Genomic DNA, 26,279 nt, shown 5'->3' with positions numbered 1-26,279 from the left:
CTTACAGAAAATACCAATACACTTGTAAAAACATTGTCTGCCAGCCCTATACATGGTCATGGGCACACTCCCCCCTGCATAGACATACCTAATCATTCCGCCTGTCCACCCATCTATCCACCCATTAAGGTATGTGCACTAACTCTTAAAATATGCACAACAACGCTGTAAGGTAGCTGCTGCTGTTACCATTTCTGTTTTTCAGATGGGGAGACAGCCTGGGGCTGAGTAACCTGTCTTTGTGGTAAGAGTCAGATCCCAGGCAGTCTTGTCTGCAAAGCTCGTGTTCCTCCTCCAGACCCTCTGTTCCTTGTGGATTATCTTTGTACATGAATGATGGCATGTCATAGCAAAGAGAGAGAGAAATTAGCAGTGAGGAAATTGGGTGTCTGCTTCTGGTGTGTCACTGACTGATGTGACATCTAGAGCAATCATCTAAACCTGTGGAGCCTCAGTTTCCTCACCAGAAAATGGGAAAGTTGGTCTAAGTGGTCCCAGGTCTTTCTGTACATCACCATGTTGTTGTTGTTAAGTGCTGTTGAGTTGGCTCTGACCCTGTGTGCAACAGAACAAAACACTGCCCGGTCCTGTGCCAGCCTCACAATCTTTGCTATACCTGAGCCCTTCATGGCAGCCACTGTGTCAGTACATTTCTTTGAGGACTTTCCCTTTATTGCTGACCCTCTACTTTACCAAGCATGACATCCTCCTCCAGGGAATGGTCCCTTCTGACAACATGACCAAAGTAGGTGAGATGAAGTCTGGCCATTCTCACTTTCAAGGAGCATTCCAGCTGCACTTCTTCTTGGATAGATTTGTGCGTTCTTTTGGCAGTCCACGGTACTTTTAGTATTCTTTGCCAATACCACAACTGAAAAGCATCAACTGTTATCTGATCTTGGTTATTCATTGTCCAGCTTTCACATACATATAAGGCTGTTGGTGCACCTTAAGCTTCAAAGAGACACCTTTGCTCTTCAGCACTTTTGGGGGAAAATCCATATTCTAAGGTTCTTCAGGTGGGATTCTGGTTTGTGGGTGTGGTGTGAGCCTGGCCGTCTGAAAGTATAAAGGTTCCCCGGCGAGCTGATGCACAGCTCGGGTTGGATATGAAAATTGAAAGCTTAGATTAGGGTTTTCAACCCTGGCTGTACATGAGAGTCACCCAACGAATTGAAAACTTTTAACAATCCTGAGTCCCATCCCAGACCAACTGAACTGGCATCTTTGGAGGTGAAGGTGAGGGGCATCAGCTTTGAACTTTACCAATCACCTCTTGATGTGTGCCTAGGGTGACGGAGAAACGGGATTTTAAGTTTTATTTGATATTTGAAATAGTCACACGTGGTTAGTTTGTGTTGAAAGAAATAGGCTAGGGTGAGTTGAGGGCTTGGTAGCTCAAAGGTAGCTTTATTCCCTGTCCCATCCCAGTCTGTAGAGCTCTTCTTTCTAATGATCTTACCTGGCATCAAGCCCTTCCACCCCCATTACATGTTCAGTCTGAGAACTTTCTGTCCAGATTCTGAGTTAGGGCTTCCTTTTTTTTTGGTCTCTGAATTGGAGCATTCCACCCACTCTGAAAGCCTCACTCTGAACAGCTGTCCTAGCTGGGAAACCAACAGTCACCAGAACCTTAAAGTTAAACTCATTTGCAGAGAGAGGAGCAGAGAGCAGAGAAATGTGGTGTTAGGCTATTTAAAAAGAATGCTAGTGGGTTTTGTGGACAGGGGCACATATGAAGACTTTCTTTGATTTCCCTGCCAAAGATACATTAGTTAGTTTCATTAGCTCAACCACTCATTCAGTTTGTTACATGTTTATGGAGCACCTGACCCCTCTCAGGTACCATGATGGATGCTGAGCCTCTAACACCTGAGATCAGATTGTGATGAGGCTGGTATGTGCTTCTTCTTTATCCTCAAGGTTGTGGGAGTTACTGAAGATGGCTCCAGTAGGAGTTTGGAGGGTGGATGGGAAGGGAGCAAGACTAGGAGTAGGGGCTCTGGAAAAACTTCCCTGTAGTTGAGAGTGAGCTGCCAAGGCTCTGAACGTGAGCAGGGATAGTCCCAAACCCAAACCCACCGCCATCAGGTCAATTCTAACTCATAACAATGCTATAGGGCAGAGTAGATCTCCCGCCAGGGTTCCCAAGGCTGTAAATCTTTATGAAGGCAGAGTACTGCCTCATCTGCCTCCCACGGAGAGACTGGTGGGTTAGTAGCCAAATGCCTTAACCACCATACCACCAGAGCTCCTTGAGAAGGTACAGTAGGAGGAGGAAGAAGACAGAAACCTGAGAGGAGAAAACTGGTGGATGAATGGAACTCGTAAAATGGTCCAATAAGTATGTGGCTGTTACTTGGAATCAAATTCTGTGGTTGTGGCTTGATGGGGCTGGCATGTTTTTAGGAAAAGGTAACTGGGTATAATTTCCCCTTCCAGCCCCAGTCTCCCTGGTAAACTGGTTATCAACTATATGGGCCATCACTGATGTTGGTTTTCCATTTCTAGGGGAGTTTCTCTTCTGGTTGTGTGCCCAGGAGTGATTGGGAGAGGGGTATTCATCACATTTACAGACACACACACTTCTATCCTGCGTAGCTGGAAGCTGTGTTTCCTAGTATTTAAGCATCCAGATTCTTGACTTGGGGGCCTGGGTTTGAATCCTGATTCTGCCATATGCTAGCTATATGAGACTGAACAAGTTCCCTGGGCCTGAGAGTTTTCATCAGTAACACCAGGATAGTAAGACGTGTAGTTCCAGTGATGACCATGATGATGATGGTGATGAGAATGATGCCAGTGATGATGATGGATGATAATGGTGGTGGATGACGGTGATGGTGGAGGAAGAAGAGGGTGGTGGTGATGATGACGATGATGTCAATGACAATGGTGGTAGATGATGATAATGATGATGAATGAGTGTGGATGAGGATGATGTGGTGATGGTGAGGGTGGATGATGATTGAGGAGGAGGAGGAGGATGGTGGTGATGATGACAATGATGAAAGAGTGTGGATGGGGATGATGATGGATGGTGGTGGTGGTGGATGACAACAAAGATTGTGGAGGAGGAGGATGACAGAGAAGGCAGATGATGGTGGTGATGAGGATGATGATGATGATGAGTGGTGGTAGATAGAGATGATGGATGAAGGTGGTGGCGGTGGTGGCTCATGAGAAGGAGGATGGAGAAGGAGGTGGATGACGGTGGTGATGAGGACAATGAATGATGGTGGTGGTAGGTTAGGAGGAGGGTGGAGGATGAAGGTGATAGACTCAGTGCAACAGACTCAGCTTATACGTCTGTGAGAATCCAATTCATCTGAATCCTCAGGTTTGTCAGATTTTATACCTTAACTTTCCCTCTTGTTCATGGAACCTGAAATAAAGTATGCTTAGAAGCCTGGCTGATACACTGTGCAAGTGCGTACACTCTCACACATAAGGGCTCACCAGGGCAGTCCTCCAGCAGGAGGAAGCCAGTTCCCAAGGGGCCTCCCTTGAGCTGTGTGGGTCGCATGTACCATGTTCTTTTTTGTTGGTGCTCATGCTAGCAGAAAGAAGGAAAGTGATCTGTGGAAATCGGAGCAGGGTGAAAAACAGTGGCCAATTCTCTTATGCTTCCTGGGGAGAAACTTCCTATTCATTCATTTCCTCCCTAAATAATGACCCTCTCTGTGTGTTAGACACTGTGGTAGGCATTGATGATTCTAACTCCAGTAACACTCATCCTGTTGTTGAGTTGAGAGAGAAGAAAACAAGTAAATCAACTTTGAGGTTCAGAGGTCAAAAAATCAATTTCATTTGAGCTGGCATGGGATCCAAGCATTGGTACTTTAAAAAAATGAAAAACCAACTCTTCAGGTAATTTGAGTGTTCAGCCGGGAGTGAGAACCACTGGTGGATGTGAGGGAACACTGGATAATGTCAAGACAACCATAACTGAGCTATTGTCACCATGAAGTCACGTGGCTCTACAAGAAATCACTTCATGTCTTCTTGTGTCTTTGAGACCCACTGCCCATGAGGGTTGTACCACTTTTAATATCTTACATCATAGTGGTTAGAAGAGATGACGGGTGTGGTGGTGCTTTGTATCCTTTGTGAATGGTTAGGAGAAATGAAGGGTGATCTTAGACTATTAAACATTAGGCCTGGGTACCCATGGATTCAGGCCTTACTCTAGGGACTCACCAAACTCGGGATCATTCTAGAACATGAGAGCTGGTGAGCAAAGGCATCAGTTAGGGTAGGACTGACACAGAGTCTAGAGTAAGGCTCCCAGAATCCCACAGCCCACCACCTCCCTCCTCTGTGTTTTAAACAGTTTGTTCTGTCTTCTGTTCAGCAGAAAGCCTGGGGGGAGAACTGCTTTTGCTATGGAACCAAAGTGGGTGTCTGAAATCTGTCCTATCTCTCCTGGCTGCACATTGCTAAGGAAGCCGGGTGCCAGAGGTGGTCAGAGACCAAGCTGTAGGATCTAGAAAGCCCAGGCTGATTTTGAATTTTGTTCTACATTGTTTTTCTCTCTCTGTCCAAGACCTTCTACTGTGATCCTGATCAGAGTGCTCGGTAGACTGAGAGACTGGCATCCCCCCACACACCACCTGCCCCAAGATTGTGGTCCTTAGACTTCCTTCCAGCCTGAAACCAACCACACCCACCCCTGGGCTTCACCTTTCAGCCAAACAACAGACAGGCCTATAAAGTGAACAATTAAAAAAAAAAAAATAGAGTCTGACGATGGCAGAGGAGGCAAGTGCAGGAGGGATAGCGCCGGTGAGCAGGGCAGAGAGCAGGCTTGAAAGAAAGGGGCCTTGGGCACATCAGAGGCCAGGCTCCATGAGTGTGGCCAGACTACTCATTTACACCTCCACAGAAAAGCCCAAGGCTAAACAAACACAATCCTTTTAGTGCTTCCACAGTGGAATTACCTCTTGGCAAATAGCCCCTCCTTTCAGTTCCCCCAAGGAGCTCTGGTGGTACAGTGCCTAAGGCATTTGATTGCTAGCCAGAATGTTGGTGGTTCAAACCCACTAACCACTCTGCAGAAGGAAGATGGGGCAATCTACTTCCGTAAAGATGTACTGCCTCAGAAACCCAATGGGGTCACTGAGTCGGAATCAACTCGATGGCACTGGGTTTGGTTTGGTTTTGGTTTCTGTTCCCCCAGGGGTATATGATGCCTTTGGTTTACAATGATTTTTTTTTCTTCACTTTTTTATTGTGATTTCGGTGAAAGTTTACAGAGCAAATCAGTTTTCCATTCAACAATTCATATAAATTTTGTTTCATGTCATTAATTGCAATCCCCACAATGTCACAGCACTCATCCCACTTCCCCCTTGTGTTTTTCATTTCCATTTCTCCTCCTTTGCTAACTCTTCTTGTCTTCTGAACTTTGTCTTTGGGCAAATGCTGCCCCTTTGAACTCAAAATGTTGATTTTTCTAAGGAGTACATGCCTCCCTGGTTTGATTGTTCACCTTATAGACCTGTCTATAGTTTGGCTGAAAATTGGACCATGGGGTCAGTTCAGTTCCAGATCTGAAGGGTGACTCACAGCCATAGTCTTGGGGATTCTCAGCCTCTCTCCAACCAGTAAGCCTGGTCTTTTTTTTTTTTTTTTTTTTTTAATGTTGTTGAGTGAAGTTCAAGTTTCAGATGTCAATTGAAATGAAAGGGAGGTAGGGTAACTGGATGAGGTCCATGATGGTTCCTCTCCAAAGCATGGATTCAACACTCTTAAGAAAGACACTTCCTTGTCTTCTTCATGCAGAATCCTTGGGCTCAGAGTGAGTGGGCTGGTTTGCATGTGGTTGTGGGGAATAAAACAGACACATTACTAGATCTGGAGATACCAGTTCCCGAAACAGGACAAGGGTCACTTTAGGTGTCTGGTGAGATCCATGTGGTCTAGAGGACTGTAAACATGGAGAGGAGAGCCCAGACTGATTAGAATCAGCCATGGATAGATGAACCTCTTACTCCTACCCACTCATCCCATTCTCTTGGCAACCCCATGAGATGGTGGCTGTTACTCCCACTTTATAGGAAAAAAACTTAAGACCCAGAAAATTTAAGTACTCACCCAGGGGCACATGTCTGGTATGTGCAGAACCTGGGTTTGGACTTACATCTATTAGACCCCAGATCCCACGTGCTTTCCACTATGAGCTTGACAGGTGTGCATAAAAGGGTAAGCTAAGGAGTCTGGACTGAATGTCGTCATAGGGAGCCATTGATGCCTATAGACCATAGGAGTGGCCTGGTTAAAGTGCTGTTTCAGGAATTTAAGTCAAGCACCTCTAAACCCCAAGCCCAAGCCCCCTAGAGCCAGGAAAGGGAGGGAGCAGGAGAGACGATTGATGGCACCTAGCAACAATACTACCTCTAAACAGGGTGAGATGTTGAGATGCTCAAGTCCAGAGTGTCAATTACTTCTTTGAGGGTAACATTAACCTCTGATGTGAGCTACCAGGGGGTCTTACCCCCCTGTGTGAAAAATAACAGTGACTTACATTGGTCGTCAAATCCGCTAACCTCTGTGTGGGAGAGAAACATGGCAGTCTGCTTCTGTAAAGATTCAAAAAAACAAACTCAGTGCCATTGAATCGGATCTGACTCATAGCGACCCCTCCTTGGGTTTCTGAGGCGGTATCACTACGGAAGTAGATTGCCCAACCTTCCTTAGCTTTGGAAACCCAATGGGGCAGTTCTACTCTGTCCTGTAGAATCACTGTGAGTTGGAATGGACTCGATGGCAGCAGACTTCGTTTGGATTTGGTACGTTGGTTGAATGCTTGTTCTGTAATGTGTACTGGGTACTTTTATATAGGGAACTCACTTCATTCTTACAACTTGAGCAAGACAGTGCACCCATTGGCAACAGTACAGTGTACGCATGCAAGCCGGTGATCTTGCGAACCCAAGTCACACCTCTGCGACCCTGGAATAGTTGCTCCACCTCGGAGTCTGTTTCCTCATTGATAAAATGGGAATAATCTGGCACCAACCTAGTAAGGTGGTTGTGGGGGTGGGATTCAATGAGTGCATGCATGGGAAATATTGAGCAACATACCCCAATGGGTAAGTTCTTCAGACATGCTAGCTATTAATAAAACTATTACTACCACTGTCAACATTTTACAGATGAGGAAACTGAGGCTTGGAAAGTTTGAGTGATTTTGGCCAAGGCCACACAATTAGAATTGCTGTGTAGGAAGTCTGACCCAGAAGTTAACACTCTTACCCATCCTGGGAGAGGATGTTAATGAGGCTCCGAAGTTAATCAGGAGAGAGTCAGCTTGGGCTAAGGCAGGGGAGAAGGGGTTCTGTGCACACAGCTGCCGTGTGCTGCATTCACTCTAGGCCAGTGAACTGCTGTTCCTGTGATTATGTTTCTCCTTCACAAAGCTCACAGTAGACCATGCCTCCTTCTCTATGTGGAGAGCCAGGTCGAGCTGCATTTGCTCACAGCACTTCCTCAGGGGTGCACTGGTGATGCCTAGGTCATAGTACATAGTACATGGAAATCCCCCAACTCCACCAGCTCCTACATCTCGCATGTTTGACCCCCACCTCTCCATCATACCAGTGGCCAAGGGAGTGGCTGTGTATAGGTCATTTCATGTGGTTAGTTGCCTTGGTGTTGGCTCTGACTCATGGCGACCTTGTGTACAACAGGAGACGTTGTCCTGTCCTGCCCCATGTTCATGATCATTGGCATGTTTGAGTCCATTGTTGTGGCCGTGTCAATCCATCTCATTGAGGGTGTCCCTCGTTTTCACTGACCCTCTGCTTCACCAATCATCTCATCCAAAATCCATTGTCAGTGAGGGGGTTCCAAGTCTTCGTGACCCTATAGGACAGAGTAGAAGTGCCCCATAGGGTTTCCAAGGTTGTGATCTCTATGGAAGCAGACTGCCATACCTTTCTCCCATGGAATAGCTAGTGAGTTCAGGCGGAGTGTGAACTCATTGATAAAATGGGAATAATCTGGCATTATTCATTAACTAATGAAACTGTCTTGAGACTTAATTTCCGTGCCATCTTCTGTTGGTGGGTCCTTTATGCTGTTGGCTTTTTTTTTCTTTTTTTTTTTTTTGGTGTTTAATGTAGTTCCATGAACAGCTGTGGAGGCTTTCGCTGTTAGCTGCCAGTGACTCACCTCCAACTCATAATGACCTGTGTCCAACAGTACAAAACATTGGCCAGTTCTGCACCATCTTCATGGATTGTTAGGATGTTTGAGTCCAGTTGAGGTTTTTAGCACTTCTCTTCCTTATTAATATAGAACACAGTGCAGGTCTGCTCTGCACACATGAGGTTGCCATGAGTCCGAATTGACTCAATAGCAAGTAACAGCAACAAAGTATAGTTAGGGTGTTGGATGGAGGAGTGGTTCCCCAGGGTAGATGGGGTGATGATGGTGGAAGTTGTTGCCGTTTGGATGTGCCATTCTAAAGCGACACAGGATACAAACTCAGATACTCAAGCCTCCCTTTCTACCTTTCTTGTTCATCCAAGACACCCCTCTCGGGCATCGTTCATACCTATCTACTCTCTTATGCATCCCCTCATCACCCATTTATTAACGTGCTGTGGGCTGAGCCCTTGGCTGGCTTCTGGGGACATAGAGAGTAGTCCCTCAGCCTCTCTGCCCTTGAAGCTTTTCTGGTCTTGTTGAGGACTGATTTAAAATGATTAATCAATCCCAGAATATTGGCTTTCTCCAGAAGCTGCTGTAGAGAAAAAGAAGATAATTATCCAAAGTCTTTAAATCTGTTACCAACTTTAATTGATTTAATGAGGTAAAATTCATAGAAGTGTAATGTTGGAAGGGGCCCAGAAGGCATTTATTCCTGTTTCTTTTCTGTGCCTTTAGGCAATGATGCCTTCAGATTATCCCAGAAACCCATTCATTGTGGAAAAGAGCCGCATTTCGAAGAACTATCACTTTTGGCCCATTCAGATAAAACTTATCATTCACTGAGCATCCACAGGGGAGACGCTGTGGACTTGCTGAGAGTTGACATGCACCACTGTTGAGTATTGTTCTGAAAGACACTAGGGAAGTCACTTATCCCTTTTCATACACACAGGTGCATGCATGTGCATGCACACACACACGTACACACATGTCCCAGAAGTAGAGGCTCTGTAACATGCACTAGTGGAATCAGAGTAAATGCACAGAGTAAACATGGAACACACAATGAAAACACGGCTGTAGTTGTTAAGGATCTTTTGAGGATTCTTTCAGTCCCCCCCCCCCCAAAAAAAATGTTATTTGTCAGCATCCGTCACATCCTGTTTTGCTGGAACACAGAGGCATGCCTTCTGTTTGGTTGGTATTTTTGCATCATGCCAATCAGTTAGCAACATGGTTCAAGCATCTGCTCCGTGTGGATCTGACAGAATCCCAAGAAAGCCGTGGTTGTGAGTTAGAAAGGGGGCTGCATGTGCACACACACAGCCTGGCTCACTCACATCCTAGCTGTGTGACCATTGGGAGCCTCGTTTTCCCCAGTTTCATAGGGTTGTTGTGGGCATTTGGTGAGTAAAGCAGTATGAAGGTAGTTTGCAAATGGTACACTGTGCATTGCCTGCCTTTTCTAAATGATGAGTATGTGTCTGCATGATCATAGACTCACAGAGATAACAGGACTCTTACCAGAAAACCAGTTGACGGTGAGTCGAGTTGGACTCCTGGCGACCCCATGTGTATCAGAGTCAAACTGTGCACTGGAGGGTTTTCAAGGGAGATTTTTCACAAGTAGATCATCAGCTTTTCTTCTGAGGAACCTCTGCGTGGACTCAAACCTCCAGCCTATTGGCTAGCAGCCAAGCACATTCACCAAGTCCCTGGGTGACACAAACGGTTAACATGCTTGGCTACTAACCAAAAGGTTGGACATTCAGGTGCACCCAGAGGCACCTTGGAAGAAGGGCCTAGCAACCTAGGTCTGAAACACTATCCATTGAAAACCCTAAAGAACAAAGTTCTACTCTGACACACATGGAGTCACCATGAGTCAGAATCAACTCAGTGGCCACTGGTATCATTAGTACTGTTGAACTAAACCTGTTGCTGTCGAGTCAATTCTGACTTATAGAGACCCTACGGGACAGAGGAGAACCACCTCATAGGGTTTCCAAGGCTGTGATCTTTAAGGAAAGAGACTGCTACATCTTTCTTACATGGAGTGGCTGGTGCATTGAACTACTGACCTTTCAGATAGCAGCCAAGTATTTTAACCGTTGTGCCACCAGACCTCTCTGTTAGGACTATTAGAAGTCCTCTAACTGAATGTGAGTCACTTTCCAGTGCAAGAGCCTTCAGAGGTCTCCTGATTAGGTTCAAGGTAGAGTCCCAGCCTCTGTCCATATCCTCCATGGCCCTACATGCTGAGCTCCTGCCAAGTTCTTCAACATTATCTCCCCCTTTCTATTTCATGAGCCACAATCCATTTATCTCCAGTTCCTGGAGCAGTCAAAATGTAGCCTGAGGACCCTCTGGCTGTAATGTCCACCGATTTCCCTTCTTCCTCACCTGGATCCTCCCTCAGCATCCCCTGATGGCCCCATCAGCCACCAGTCATGAAAGCCCCTTTGCTTCCAGTTCCCTTCAGATCCAGGAAAGCAAGGACCATGTCTGCCTCAAATGTCACCATACTCTCAAGGTTCCAAATAGTCTTGGCGCATAGTTAAGTGTTTAGTGAATATTTGTTAATTGCATGGATGAATGTTCATATAGCATTTGTTATACTCTGTAGTACACAGGAATCTTCAGTTCAAGCAATACATGGGAACTTACTGGCTCGTGTAACCCAAAGGCCCAGGATGAATGGCCTCAGGCATGGCCAGTGCCAGGTGCTCCAGTTGTGCCCTCAGGAATCTGTCGCTCAAGTCCTGATGCTGGTTTTTTTTTTTTTTTTCTGTCTTAGTTTCATCTTCAGGTCTTGAGGCGAGGGACTAGACAGAGTTTGTTCTATTGGAACCGTATGGATACAAAGTAGGAGGTGGAATGAATGAGAGGAGAATTTAAAGAATCAATAATGGACAGGAAAAATACCAGATGGCCATCACCTTACTGCGCTGTGTGTTTCTGAGTATAGGGACCTCACTAATCTCTGTATTTCCAGTATCTGGCGTATAGTAGGTATTCGTTTGTAGATGAATAGATGTGTGATTGATCTTCCTTCGCTTCTAGGATGAATCTCATTCAGGCTATAGAAACAGATGCTTATGTGTGAATTGCCTTCTGCCTCATGCTGTTTCACTTTCTCTCTACCTGTTGGCAGGATCCAACGTCTACCTTCTTCCAGTTTGGAGCATCCATCCAGCAGCAAGCCACAGTCATGCTGAAGATCATGCAGGATTACGACTGGCACGTCTTCTCCCTGGTCACCACCATCTTCCCTGGCTACCGGGACTTCATTAGCTTCATCAAGACCACAGTGGACAACAGCTTTGTGGGCTGGGACATGCAGAACGTGATCACGCTGGACACTTCCTTTGAGGATGCAAAGACTCAAGTCCAGTTGAAGAAGATCCACTCTTCAGTCATCTTGCTGTACTGTTCCAAAGACGAGGCAGTCCTCATCCTGAGTGAGGCCCGCTCCCTGGGTCTCACCGGGTACGACTTCTTCTGGATCGTCCCCAGCTTAGTCTCTGGAAACACAGAACTCATCCCCAAAGAGTTTCCTTCAGGACTCATTTCGGTCTCCTACGATGACTGGGACTACAGCCTAGAGGCAAGAGTGCGGGACGGCCTGGGCATCCTCACCACTGCCGCCTCCTCCATGTTGGAGAAGTACTCTTACATCCCCGAGGCCAAGGCCAGCTGCTACGGGCAGACAGAGAAGCCAGACACCCCACTGCACACTTTGCACCAGTAAGTGGGAACTCTTTGCGTGTCTCTCTCAAGTATTGTTGTTTGTTTAATAAGAGCGGCATTTGTTTAAATGAGAACGAATCAGAGTTTAAATACGAGTTGTTGTTGTTAGTTGCCATTGAGTCCATTTTTGACTCACAGCAAGTCCACGTGATAGAGTACAACTGCCCAGAGGATCTTCTCTGTAATCTTTCGGGGAGCACATAGCCAGGCCTTTTGCTGCAGAGCTGCTGGGAGGGTTCACACCACTAACCATTCTGTTACCAGCCAAGCCTCCTCAGATAAAAATAACACATACTTATCACTGACTGCATCCTGAAAATAGAGTGGTGTGTGGATACTTAGGGGACTTTTGGTTTAGTTTTTGCCCTTCTCCCCTTCTGTTCTGAAGATAGGTAACACTATATGATAATTGAGAGCTCTGATGGCGTGGTATCTGAGTCATTTGACTGCTAACCTGATGGTTGGCAGTTCAAATCCACCAGCCACTCCATGGAAGGAAGGAACCTGATGGGGCAGTCTACTTCCTCTCGGCAACCCAATGGGGGTCACTATGAGTTGGAATCAACTCGATGGCAGTGACTTTTTTTTTAATATTATAATTGCTTTCTGTAACTTACTTACTTGACTCAACAATGTGCCTTAGAAACCTACACTCAACATAAAAACATATATTAATGATATTCTCTGCCATCTGCACATCAGGCCCCTCAATGTGGGTATCCTGTGATTTTCTTACCCAGTCCCATGATTGCATGGAGGAGATTTCTGGTTGTTTTCCTACAAGCTAAGCTACACCAATGATCATTACACATACCTCTTTGTGCACGTGTGCAAGTGTTCCCGCAAGGTTCATTTTAAGAAGGAAATTTTGGGGTTCTATAAAATCAAGAACCCACTGCCATTGAGTCAGTTCCGACTCAGCAGAACTGCCCCATAGGGTTTCCAAGGCTGCCAGTCTTCATGGAAGCAGACTGCCTCATCTTTCTCCCAGCTGGTGGGTTTGAATCACTGACCTTTTGGTTATCAGCAGAATGCCTTAAGCACTGAACCACTAGAGCTCCTCATTGGGTTGCAGACTATGTGCATTTCTCAATTTATGTATTTATTGCCAAATTGCCCACAAATCAGCTATGCCAATTTTTTTTTTTGTTGTTGTTGTTATGTCCTATTGAGACGGAGCCAACTCATAGTGACCCCTCCTTGAGTTTCCGAGGTGATATCACTACGGAAGTAGATTGCCCAACCTTCCTTCTGAGGAGTGGCTGGTGGGTTTGAACTGCCAGCCTTCTGGTTAGCAGTCAGGTGCCTTAGGCACTACACCACCAGAGCTCCCTATACCAGTTGATAGTATAGTATAATGTACAGTAAGGAGCCCTGGTGAGGCAGTGCATAAGTGCTTTGCTGCTAACTGAAAAGTTCAAACCGTTAAGTGACTTTGTAGGAGAAAGACCTGGCTTCTGCTCCCATAAAGGTTGCAGCCTACAAAACCTGATGGGGCAGTTCCACCCTCTTCTGTTGTTGTTGCTATGTGCCGTGGAGTTGGACCGACTCATAGTGAGTGACCCTTCTTGGGTTTCCAAGGTGGTATCACTATGGAAGTAGATTGCCCAACCTTCCTTCTGAGGAGTGGCTGGGGTTTGAACTGCTGGCCTTCTGATTAGCAGTCACATGCTTTAGGCACTACACCACCAGAGCTCCTGTTCTAGAGGGTTGCTATGAGCCAGAATCACCTTGGCAACACCCAACAGCGTGTTACAGTGGTTCCGGGGCAGAATTCTCGCCTTCTGTGCAGGAGACCACTTGTCTCTCAGTGGAGACTTGCGTGTTAGGATGATGCTGAACAGGGTTTCAGTGGGGCTTCCACACTAAGACAGACCAGGAAGAAAGGGCTGGCAGTCTACTTCTGAAATTCATCCAGTGAACACACTGTGGATCACAATGGTGTCTTGTTGTGGACCACTGTGATTCCCCACTGTGTGTGTGAGTGGAGTCACCATGATCTGACGGCTGCCTCTGTGGTCACTGGCCACACCAGTGATGAGATACACCATATACAGTGTTACAAAACCAAGCCGACTGTGAAAGTAGTCCTCCTGCGTCTTCACCAATATACCACACTATTTTCCCCACCCCGGTGCTCTCGTATCTGAATTTCTTCTTTCTTTTATCCTACGTAGTTTTATAGGTCACTGGAAATGTTGGCAGACACCACTCTCGGACTGCACTGTATTCCATCATACGACCGTGTCATCATTTCCTTGATGCCGCCTGCCTTGGCAGACGCTGATGTTAACATTTGTTTCTGAGGAGGGTCTGTGCTCTTGTGGGCTGTGTCCCTGCTGGGCTGCTTACATGTAGAGTCTTCATTCCCACACCCATTCCCTAAGTTTTTGCCTGACGTTCATTGACTTCATCCATGCCCATTCCTGGGATAACAAGCAGTATAGCCCTGTGGAGAAGGGACTGGGTCCGGAGTGAGGCTTGTCTGTGTTCTCATCTTGTCTCATTCACTGTCTGCGTGACTTGAGCAGTCAGGTGACCTTTCTGGGCCTCACGGGTTCATTTGTGACACAACCTTTTAAGCAGTGGCTCTCCAGCATTAGTGTGCTCAGAATCCCGGATGGCGAAAACTTAATAAAAACAGATTGCAGGGCCCCGGACTGTTTCAGATTCAGGGGATCTGGGGTCAGGCCCAAGAATCTTCATTTCCAGCAAGTTCCCAGGTGATGCTGAGGCTGCTGGTCCAGGAATGCACTTTGAGGCCTGATGTCCTAGGGTTGCCGAGGGTGTAGAAGGAGGTGATGTGTGAAAAGTGCTGCTTCGAGCTGTGCCCAGCACCTGGTAATCATTTAATAACTGTCAGCACTGTCAGCAAAGGTGTCTTTGGTCTTTAGAAATTACAGTCTGCAGAGAAGCCTGACTCAATTGCCACAAGTGTCCTAGCACTCTCAGATGTCTCTGGAAAAACTTAGGACTTAGACTGTGCTATGTTCAGAGGTGATCTCTAGGGTGGGGGGCTGGAGATGTGTGTAAATGTGTGTGTGCACATGCACACATGCACAGGCAGATTATGTTCTTGTTCGGTGCTGTTGACTCAGGTCCTGACCCATAGCAACCCCGTGTCACAGAGTAGAACTTCTCCATAGGGTTTCCTAGGCTATGGGCTTTACACAGGAGTGGATTGCCAGGTCTCTTGCCCACAGAACTTCTGGTGTGTTCGAAGCACTGACTCATCAGCCAGCAGTAGAGTGCTTAATGATTGTGCCACCAAACACCAAGCTCACTGCCATCACATTGATTCTAACTAATAGCAACCCCCTTTGGGTTTACAAAGCAGTAGGTCTTTATGAAAGTACATTGTCCAGTCTTCCACGGATGGCTAGTGGGTTTGAACTGCCAACCTTCTGGTTAGCAGTCAAATGCCTTAGGCACTACCCCACCAGAGCTTCTTATCGTGCCACTCTGGCTCCTTTACACCTTCTTTCAACTCATACCAAACTCCACTGCTAACAAGTTGATTCCGACTCATAGTGACCCTGTAGGACAGAGTAGAACTGCCCCGTAGGGCTTCTAAGCCTGCAAATCCTTACGGAAGCAGACTGCTTCATCTTTGTCCCACAGAGCAGCTGGTAGTTTTGAACTACCAGCCTTTTGTTTTGCAGTCTAATGCTTTAGCGACTATGCCACCAGAGCTCCTTCCATTGATAAACACATCTGAAAAAAGAACCCTTGAATTCTTAAGGAATCATACTCCTTCGAAACCTTCCCTTCCCACATGCTCTTCCCCTCCCTAACAATCCTGTCTCCACATCGCCACTTTGGATATCTTAAATAATTGCCCAGATATCAGGGAGGAAGTCAAATAAATCCGTAGAGACATGAGATTGTTTTACCGAGGCAGCAATGCTGCCAACCTGAAGACAAGGGCTGGGCTAATGAATTCATCCTCCCATAACAAGATGTGCCCTGCAGCTGGAATATTCAGAATTGTATAATGCTGATGGGAACATAACTCAATTTCAGGGCAATTGAACTATAATATATACAGGAAAAGGCATTTGAGAGGGACAGTTGGCAAGGCATTCAGCTCTCTTTCCAGTGACCACCCTGAATTCTAGCCTTTCAAAAAGAAAAAAGAAAAAAAAAATCCGGCTGCTGTGAAATGCTGTTGAGCTATTTCCAGAAGTTATCCCTTTGAATGCAGCAGTTTTGTAAATGGCATTTCAGTCTCAGAGAGGCAGTGCATCAAGTGTGCTAAGTCGTCATCCACTGGGTGTTTAATGAAACATCTCTTCATCCACGGAGGGCGTGAGCTTGGAATGGCCCAAGCAATTGCTCATTGCTATGCTCCCCACCACCAAGGTGTGCCTTAAAGCCATCCCTGGAAAGACTAGAACTCTGCTGCGTTCTCCTTGGCTGGAGCTGGACAAGGCCAAGACCAAAAGAAAGCAGTTTTTGGTTTTGTTTTCAAGGAAGAAGGATACTGTATCTTTTTGTCCTTCCATCCATCCTTTCTTCTGTCCAGCACAGCCGTGCTAGCCCCTGAAGTACACAGATTAATGAAGACATACTTCTGTCCTCAGTGTGTGGTATTGTGAGGCTGGGGGAAGTTGGTCTGAAGACAAACTTGGGTAACAAAAATTCTTCTTTCTAAATTGAGAAAAAGAATAGCACAAACTAGTTGTTGTTGTTATGTGCCATCGAGCCGGCCCCAACTTAAAGCGACCCCTCCTTGGGTTGCCAAGGCAGTATCACTACGGAAGTAGATGGCCCAACCTTCCTTCCGAGGAGTGGCTGGTGGGTAGAGAGTCAAAAACCCCAAAAAATCCTCCCCTCTACTCCCCAGGAGAACAGACACAGATTAATATGTCCTGTTTGTTCTTAAATTGTACATAAAGTGAAACACTGATGTAGAAGACCTGATGATACCATTTCCCAAACCCAGTGTTCTCCCTTTCTCTCAATGAAGGGAAGACACTGATGAATTTGGTAGGTATCGAAATCCACGCCTGTGTTTTTGTTCTTTCAGTCTATGTGTATATACAACCACGGATCCAATACATTGTCCTTTTGGGTGTTTTTAAGGTACACAAATGGTATCTAATGTATTAGAACTTGCTTGACCTCATCCGCATGTTTTCAGGTTTGATCTGTGAAGACGTGTATGTCCTGGCTCATTCTTCTCAGCTGCTGTTGTATTCTACTCTGTAAGCATTTCATCTTTAATGTCATCGTCCCCCTTTGATGGACATTTAGATGGGTGATAATCCAGGATCTTCAGTCTGGACAGCTGAAGGCGGTTGTTGTTAACTACGCCGAGTTGACCCCATCTTATGGTGAGCCCATGTACAGCAGAACTAAACGTTGCTTGGTCCTGCATCACCCTCCTGACTGCCAGACGTTCAAGTCCATCACTGTAGCTCTTGTGCCAGTCCATCTCACTGAGGGTCTCCCACGGCCTCGCTGGCCCTGTCCGTCACCAAACATGATGTCATCCTCCAGCAACCGATCCCTCCAAAGTGATGGAGTCAGCACTTGCTCTTGTGATCTGTAAGATGTCCATTGGTTGATGTGTGGACCTAGATCCTTCCTAGACTGCCTTAGCCTGGAAGCTCCACTCAAACCTGTCCACCATGGTGACTTTGCTGGTATTTGAAATACTGGTGGCTTAGCTCCCAACCTCACAGCAACATGCAAGCCACCACAGTGCGACAAACTGACAGATGGGTGGCGGGCTGCAGGCAGAGATGTTGTTGTTGTTGTTATTTGCTGTTGAGTCGGCCCCGACTCATAGCGACCCCTCCTTGGGTTTCCGAGGCAGTATCACTACGGAAGTAGGATTGCCCAACCTTCCTTCTGAGGAGTGGCTGGTGGGTTTGAACCACCAGCCTTCTGGTTAGCAGTCAAGTGCCTTAGCCACTATGCTACCAGAGCTCCCGCAGGCAGAGGTAGGTGTATGTATATGCAGGTTGAATTGGCTCTGTCAGCTTGTGCAGTGGAAGACCAGAACTCTAGAATCTGGGGTTCTCACTTCAGACTTTTAAAAAGTTACATTTTTAGCTAGATTTAAAAAAAAAAAAAAATCTTGTTTTGCAAAGTATGCAGTAAACAAATGGATCTCGTTACTCGCACCAGCAGTAGAGGGATGCAGAGAGCTTCAGGACAGGTTCAGATGAATTCACACCTGATGGTCCATAAAGACTTAGCTGGGGTCCATCGCTGGCTGGTTGAACACATCTTGGGGCCAGCCACATATTTCCCTTGCTGGTCCTCAGGGCATCAGTTCTATTTTCCGAGGCGGTATCTCTATGGAAGTAGATTGCCCAGCCTTCCGAGGAGTGGCTGGCGGGTTTGAACTGCCAGCCTTCTGCTTAGCAGTCAAATGCCTTAGACACTATGCCAGCAGAGCTCCCAACTACAGAGATTGTGTAGTGACGATATTGTGACAGTGGCTTCGCACTCCTGACACTAAAGGTGGTACAAAACACTGCTTGCTGGGGATGGTATGTTAGCGACTATACAGCGGACCTGTTTCTGTCCCTGGGGTTTCAAAAACCAAAAGTGGGGGGAAGGAGGGAGTGCGCTTTGTGTTTAATGTCTCTGGTTTTATAGAAGGCACTTTGAAAAGAGCAGTCAGCGTTTTCCGAAGTTCAAAAATAGCTCAGCCATGTTATGTAACCTCCTCTTTGCTCCTGCAAAGCTATTAAACACCTGTTCCTTCGTAGGCACAGAGCATATCGGTGGTAACTCCTGAAATTAGGAAGGCAGACCACACCTGCTTTGCTGGGTGGAACCGAAACTTTTCTGTTGAGTCATCCCACGAATCCAAGTTCAGTAGTGGGCGGAGTCCCCCTGGGCAACAGGGTGACATCACAGCTAAGATGTTAAGATGATGGGGACAGGAGCCTGACTGCCTGAGTTCAAATCCCTGGTCTGCCCTTTCCTAGATCTAAGACTTTGGGCAAATCACTAGATTCCTCTCGGCCTACTCCATTGGATGTAATATGGGGATACTAAATGTATCTGCCTCTGCCCGGTGCCTGGAGCATGATCACCGCCCAAACGAGTTGCCATCCAGCCGACTCTGCCTCATGGTGACCTCCCGTGTGTCCTGGTGGGACTGTGTTCTGTAGGGCTTCCAATGGCTGATTCCCCAGCAGCAGATTGCCAGGACTTTCTTACTGTGGATGGACTTAAACCCCAGTTTTTACATTAGCAGTTGAGCATGTTAACTCTTTCCACCAGGCATATGACAAGAAGCCTGTAAATGGTTATTACATCAGTAAAACTTGTAGTTAGAAAATTGTGACTGAAACCAGTGTATCTGCATATCATAGCCATATTACCATTCATTCATTCCACAGAAATGTATTTGTTGCCTTCTGTATGCTAGACACCAATTATCTGTGGGAGGACAGAGACATGCCACCATTTTGTTTAAGACAGACTTGCCAGTCATCTCTTGTCTTCTCTGAAGTTTGGTGGTCATTGGCATAGCCCATGGTAAGCGTCCACCATACTAGATTGGCAGGCTAGGAGGGATGCAGTGTGGTTGTGGGGGAGGCAGCATCTAAGGAAAGGAGGAACGGGGTCTCCGCTCTCCGTTGGGTGACTGTTTCCTGAGCTGCTCCTGGAACTGCTCTTCTCTCCTCTCCTCCTCAAGGCTCAGTCGTTACTGCCCGGGTTGGCTTTCCTGATGGCTCTGGGTGTGAACACGCAGAACCAGCTGAAGTTCATCTTCCATTTTAGGCCTGTGCTTTTGTAGGATGCAGGATATTAAGTTTGTGTGTGTGTGTGTGTGTGTGTGTGCGCATGCTCCCCAACATTGAGGAGGAGGTCATAGAAGGGAGAAGGAAGGATGCTTTTCAGAATTGCACCTCTACACTGAGGAGGGAGGAGGCCAGTGGGAAGAGGGGCAGGGTGGTTCATGGACTGGGTCGTATGGTGGATTTGGTTTGGAATTTATCACCTGCTAAACTGGGTGTAAGTTACTAAGTCCTGGACCCAGATTGTCCCAAGAGCGTACGTGTGTCTGTTATGATCAAGTCTTAGAGCAGAATTAAACGAGAGTGTATGTGCCAAGCCCTTGGCACGGTGAAGAGAAATGTCATCATTGCTGTGGTCTTTATCTTCTTGTTTTTAATTTTATTTATTTTGTTGTTGCTGTTGTTGATAATGTACACAGCACAACAGACACCAATCCAAGTCTCTACGTGTGCAGTTCAGTGACGCCAATGACGTTCTTCCAACTGTGCATCCCCCCTCGCCCTTCTTTCCTGAGTTGTCCCTCCCCCATCAATAAAAGCTCACCGCCCCCTAAGGTTCCTGTCTAACCTTTCGAGTTGTTCTTGTCCATCTGATCCCATGTAGATGGGTCTTAAAGGAGCTCAGTGCCCAAGGCTAACATTTTTCACTAGGGAGCCTGCACTGTTGTTTGACTTTGAGACTTTGGGAGATATTTTTGGCTTTAAGGATTATCTCAGGGTAACAAAATTAGGTGCATGTATGCAATGCAATATGACTCAGGCAGTAGGAGAAACCAAGTCTTGATCCATGCTATAGTATGGATGGCACTTGAAGACACTGTGCTGGGTGAAATATGTCAGTCACAAAAGGACAAATAGGGTTTGACATGACCTCACTTGTCTGACTTCATCTTAATCATCTCTGTCACTGTTACTGCTTTCTTCCACTCTTCCCTCCCCCCGTCCTCCTCCTCTTGCCCCTCTTCCTCCTCCTCCATTCTCTTCTTCTTATGTCACCATCATGATCATTATTGTTTTAATTTATATTTGTTATACTGCAAGCTATGCACAAAATAGGAAAATGAGAAATGGAAGTATCTGTTCATCCTATTTTATAAACTGGACAGTGACTGCATGCCCCACAGCTCCCATTTTAATCGAGGGAGTCAGACGTGTATGGATTACGGTGTTGGAGGTCAAACACAAGTGCCCTGGTTAATCTACAGCCCAAACAACTAGGACAACACATCTGCTGCTGGGACACTTAGGAACTGGTATTGAAGAGAAGTTCTTTGGCCTTATTTGATGATACCTGCCTGAACACTTAAGAGCTGTACATTAACTTCCTGCTTCATGAAATCAGGCTGCTGCTTGAAGAAGCAGCAACATCCATAAATTCTTTTCCCGACAGGAAGGAAGAAATAGAGGTGAGCACGAATTTAATCCATGGCCAAGTTATGCTGATACTTTTTCAGGCCAGGTTCCTGGCTTAATGGCCCATAAAGAGACTGCACTATACCTGGTTGGCATCATTTTATTTGCTAATCAGAATGATCACTGTTGGTTTCTTTTTTAATGTCAACAAAAATGCCTGCTCAGTGAATTCTCTGAGCTTGACCGCAGCTAAAACTTCCCTGGGTGAATGTGATAACTCTTTGTGAATATTTACCTGGGGGGGGGGGGGCATCTGCTCCGCAGACATTTCTGGCAGCCATAACAGGCCCCCAGGAGACTGAGCCATCCTGTGGCCCTGTGCTATCCATCTGATGGGGACGCTGGACTCAGGAATGGGAAACAAGGCTGACTCTCAAAGTGAATCGGTGAGAGAAGGTCGTGAGAGGACCCCGGGCCATGAGCCAAATCGAGAACCCAAAGCACGTCCCAAGAGACTGTATGACTGTCCAGTGTGGATTTAGAAAGGCCTGTGTTCACATTCTCTCGTTGTCCAGGCAGGTTACCTCTCTGGGCCTCTATTTCCATAGTGTAGGTAAAGATAATTATTCCAACCACTGCGGAGTATGGTGACCATGAAATACACATAATGTACTTTGCCGAGCATCTAGGAGATAGCTGGCACTCCAAGCCTGTCATCTGCTCCTTCTGTGGATGAGGTACACAGGTTGTTCCAGAGTCCTCGTGGGCCCCAATGGCCCATGGGAGGTGGGCGGTGCTTCCTGGGTGTTCAGCCTGAGCGCCCAGTCAGCCACCTTTCAGCTTCGTCTCTGTTTGTGGCATCTCTCCTGGAACACAGCCCTCCCTCTCTTGGCTGCAAGTCAAAAGCACCGTATGCCAACCCTGCAGTGCAAGTCAATCATTTCCAATTGGCATCCGATGAACAGCTCGACAAATGGTTGGAAACCTGATGCTGGCACCTTAAAAGGACCAGGAATCGGCTGTGCCTTTCCCTGGACACGAAGGTGGGGTGAGTTGTCTTGGGGTCATGCATGAAGCATAAATATTGTCCCAGTTTGCCTTAGGCCACAGAGTACATCTTTGGGTTTTGAAACCAGCGTGCCAAACACAAAAGATGCATTTATCTGTTTTCTCCAAGGTTGGAAGTGTTAATTTTGAGACTTGGGAATTTGGTGACATACACTGATAATTGGCCACTCTCCCTCTTCTGTGAAAAGATAAACGAAAAGGACAATCTTCATCCCTCCGGCAGCTACTGGTGAAGGGTGGAGGGTCTTAATGTGTGAGCACAGGGACCATTTAGGAGACCATGACGTGACTCTAGGATGGAGAAGATGGGAGATTGAGTCCGAGTAGTGGCTGCAGATTCAGAATGAAATGGGCAGGCTTAATGATCATTTGGAGTCCGGGGTGGTGCAGAGGGTTAAGTACTCAGCTGCTCACAGAAAGTGGGGAGTTTAGATACACCCAGAGGCACCTCGGAAGAAAGGCCTGGTGATCTGCTTCCAAAAGGTCAGCCATTGAAAACCTGATGGAAGGCAGTTCCACTCAGAAACACGCGTGGCCACCATGAGTTGCAGTTGACTCAGTGACAACTAGTAGTGAACATTTTGGAGGTAAAATTAACAAGACTTTATGGATGATTAAAAGCAAACCAAAACCAAACTCACTGCCATTGAGTTGGATCTGACTCACAGCCACCCCTCCTTGGGTTTCCAAGGTGGTATCATTACAGAAACAGATTGCCCAACCTTTCTTCCAAGGAGTGGCTGATGGGTTTGAACTGCCAGCCAGCCTTCTGGTGAGCAATCAGATGCCTTAAGCACTATGCGACCAGAGCTCCTTGAGTGAGAAGAAGAAAGAATAGTAAGGTTTCCCTACTGCAGTCGAAAGATGGTGGTGCCTTTTCCTAAACAGAAGAAACTAGGGGAGAAACCAATGGGGGGAACGGAGTCAGGAAATCAGCATCTCATTTCAAACATTTTACATGGGTCATAACTTGGAGACATTCAAGTGAAAATCTCAAGGAAGCACTTGGAGAGAAGAGGCTTAAATTTAATTTAAGCTCAGGCTTAAAATACAGCACACAGCTTGTGAGACCATTGATGGCAGTGAAAATCCCATGATGAGGTGAGATCACCTAGGGGAGACTGTGAAATCAGAAGAGGGTGCAGGTATAAACTGTGAGGAACCTCAACAGTAATTGGCAAGCCCTGATGGCACAGCGATTAAGTGCTTGGCTGCTAACCCAAAGGTCGGTGGTTAGAATCCACCAGCCACTCCATGGGAGAAAGATGAGGCCGTCTGCTTCTATAAAGATTACAGCCTTGGAAACCCTGTGGGGGTAGTTCTTCTCTGTTCTGTAAGGTCACTATGAGTCATCAATTTGGCAGAAATGAGTGAGTCCCCAAGGGAAGGGGCGATAATGGAGAGAGGAGTTGGGGCTGTGGGTTGCAGCTGCCTTTCCCTCCGTATCTGTTGCCAGTCTTGATTTGGTTGAGCAGCCTGGTGGGTGTCTATACAGTGTCTGCTACATGTTAGACATCAGGTAGATATTGTGGATCTTCCAAAGATCTATGGCCCGTGGTCCTTGCTGATCTATCTGGGGTTGGTGCAGCCTAGTAGAGTGAAATAGCCATGCTATTATTATCAAATAGCCAAGCAGTTATCAGTACATTGGGGAAAGTCACATACATGACGAACGGCCGTGCAAATCATCAGAGCAGTGAGTCCTTTGAGTTGAGAGGAAACGGGTACCATGTCAGGCTGGAGCCGTGGCGTGGAGCGTGAGCCCAGCTTTGCATCTGGAGAAATGGAGTAACCCCTCAGGCAGGGAGAACCTCTGCCTTTGCTGCCTTTGCACGTAATTTGGAAAAAGCCTGATGTCACACAGAGTTTCAAAGCCTTTCCACCAAAAGGGAGGGGCAGCAAGTCAGTGTGGGGGCCCAGGGGTTCAGGGACAGTCAGTTTACCAGCTGTTCTTTGTCTGCTGTCCTGGAAGATTATCTCTTTATGCTTCCTTCCTGGGTAACCAAGGGCCTCCTTGTCATCTCTCCCAGTGGGAGACAGACAGCCAACATGGACCTCTCCACCTGCCCTTGGCCTCCACCTCTGCCTTTGTTTGCCTGCTGCTCTCTGTCTCCCTTCTCTTGCTTTCATGTGGATGCTGACTGCTTGCAGGTGGGACTTAACACCTGTTCACACTCCTGGTGCCTCAGAGGCTGACACACATCCCAGGGATGGAGAAGTTACCATCCAGCTCAGTTCTGGGCTCCGTAAGGGCATGGGAGACCTATTGAAAACAACAAACGAACAAACATATTGCTGTTGAGTTGCTTCTAACTCATAGTGACTTTAGGACAGAATAGAACTGCTCCAGAGGGTTTCTAAGGCTTTAATCATATCAGGGCAGACTGCTACATCTTTCTCCATCAGAACGGCTGGTGGGTTTGAACCACTGACCCTTTGGTTTATAGCTGAGCTCTTAACCACTACACCACTAGGGATTATTGCGAGAATAGTCCTGTAACTTATTGCCACTGAGTCAATTTCAACTCATGGTGACTCTCTAGGGCAGAGTAGAACAGGCCTATGAAGTTTTCAAGGCTGTAATCTTTAAGGAAGCAGAATGCCACATCTTTCTCCTACATGGGGGCCGGTGGATTTGAACCACTGACCTCCTGTTCAGCAGTGAGTGTTTAACCGCTGCTCCACCAGGGCTCCAGGGCACAGGCCCCGTGGGTTGGAGGATCTGCTGATGACTGATGTATTGTTGTCCAAACCCCAACAGCCGCGTCCGGAGGGTTTGCTTCATTTGGTTAAGTCCTGTCCAAACACTGGGAATATAAACATGCTGCTTAGTTCCCTGCGTGACGGAGAGCAGATCTCCTGAGACATGTGCTCATTTCCTTTTCATTCCCATCACCTTTAATGAAAGGAAGTAAGTTTTTAAAATTTAATTTATTTAATGCATCATTCTCTGTGTGTGGAGGAGTGGAAACGTCAAGTGTACATTAGACAAGCATATATTTTAAAATATGATATAATGAAAGCATTAAAGCACTCTAATGACAGGGTTACTGGGTATCGAGTGCCTCCCATGTGCCAGTTGAAATACATTATCTTTAATCCTTAGGTATGCGTTAGGATGCTTTTGCTGCAGGTTACGGTCAGCTCAATTAAAACTTATATAAGTGAGTTATTTCACATGAACAACTTCCAGGGACAGGGTGGGTTTCACATGATAGAAATTCTAGAGGCAGGGAGGACTTCAGGTGCAGTATGATCAGGGTTCTCTTATTTTCCCTGTGATCTCTGGACTCTGTTTTTTTGGGAGCACAGTCTTTGTTCTCAAACTGGCTTCTCTCACAGCCTTAAGTTTGCTGCCAGCAGCACGTGGACTGGCTTCTTGTTTCATGGCCAATAGCAGTCATCTTGAAAATGTCGTGTCCCAACTTGCTTAGTTCTGGACTCTTGACCCAATAGCCAGAAAGACAAATAGGGTGGGGTTGGACCAAACCACACCAACTCCTACAACAGGGCAGAGTCAGCTTCTCTCAAGGCCCGTGGATTCTTACAGGAGGCATAGGATCTCAACAGAGTATGGGTTCTGTTAAGAACGAGGGAAAAATGGATGCTGGATAGACTTCCAGCAGGTCAGTTATAAACCACAGTGTCTGCTATTACGGGCAAGGAAACTGAGGCCCAGAGACGTTACATAACTTGACAGATGCCATAGAGTTGACACTAAATGGAGCCAGAATTCAAATCCACTTTTGTTCTGTTCTAAACCCCACTATACTAATTTTGGAACTTGCAAATTGACATGCAGCGTTTTTTTTGTTTTTGTTTTTGAATCATAGAATATTTTTACTGTTTTTGAGAATTGAATAAGCCCCGATGTTTAGAAAGTATAAAATTTCACAATTTTTTTTTTTTTGGTTTCTCTTGAAAAATATGAAGAGCTGATAATGATCGTGCCTCACCCCTACATGGTGATGGTCACCTGCAAGGGCTGCCTCCATTGGAGAAGGTCACCTTCCTCCCCACCTGGACCACTTCATTCTTATTACAACACTGGGCTCCTTACATGTTTTGTTGTTGTTGTTATATGCCATCGAGTCGGACCCGACTCATAGTGGCCCCTCCTTAGGTTTCCCAGGCAGTATCACTACAGAATTAGATTGCCCCATCTTCCTTCCAAGGAGTGGCTGG

The 26,279-nt window shown here is 46.5% G+C and overlaps 1 protein-coding gene across 1 annotated transcript in view; it reads left to right on the top strand.

Annotated features, from left to right (window-relative positions):
* GRIN2A (glutamate ionotropic receptor NMDA type subunit 2A) overlaps nucleotides 1–26,279 on the top strand; it is a 538,812-nt gene that overhangs the window by 280,588 nt on the left and 231,945 nt on the right. The window contains exon 3 of the mRNA XM_007939726.1: nucleotides 11,312–11,904. Coding sequence (XP_007937917.1) covers nucleotides 11,312–11,904 — 593 coding nt within the window. The remainder of the gene's footprint in view (nucleotides 1–11,311; nucleotides 11,905–26,279) is intronic.

The sequence above is a fragment of the Orycteropus afer genome, unplaced genomic scaffold, assembly GCF_000298275.1.
Source record: "Orycteropus afer afer isolate SDZICR_OR568_19922 unplaced genomic scaffold, OryAfe1.0 scaffold00061, whole genome shotgun sequence".
Classification (NCBI taxonomy): domain Eukaryota; kingdom Metazoa; phylum Chordata; class Mammalia; order Tubulidentata; family Orycteropodidae; genus Orycteropus; species Orycteropus afer.
Note: the sequence above shows the minus strand (reverse complement) of the source record. Positions and strands in the feature narration are given on the sequence as shown.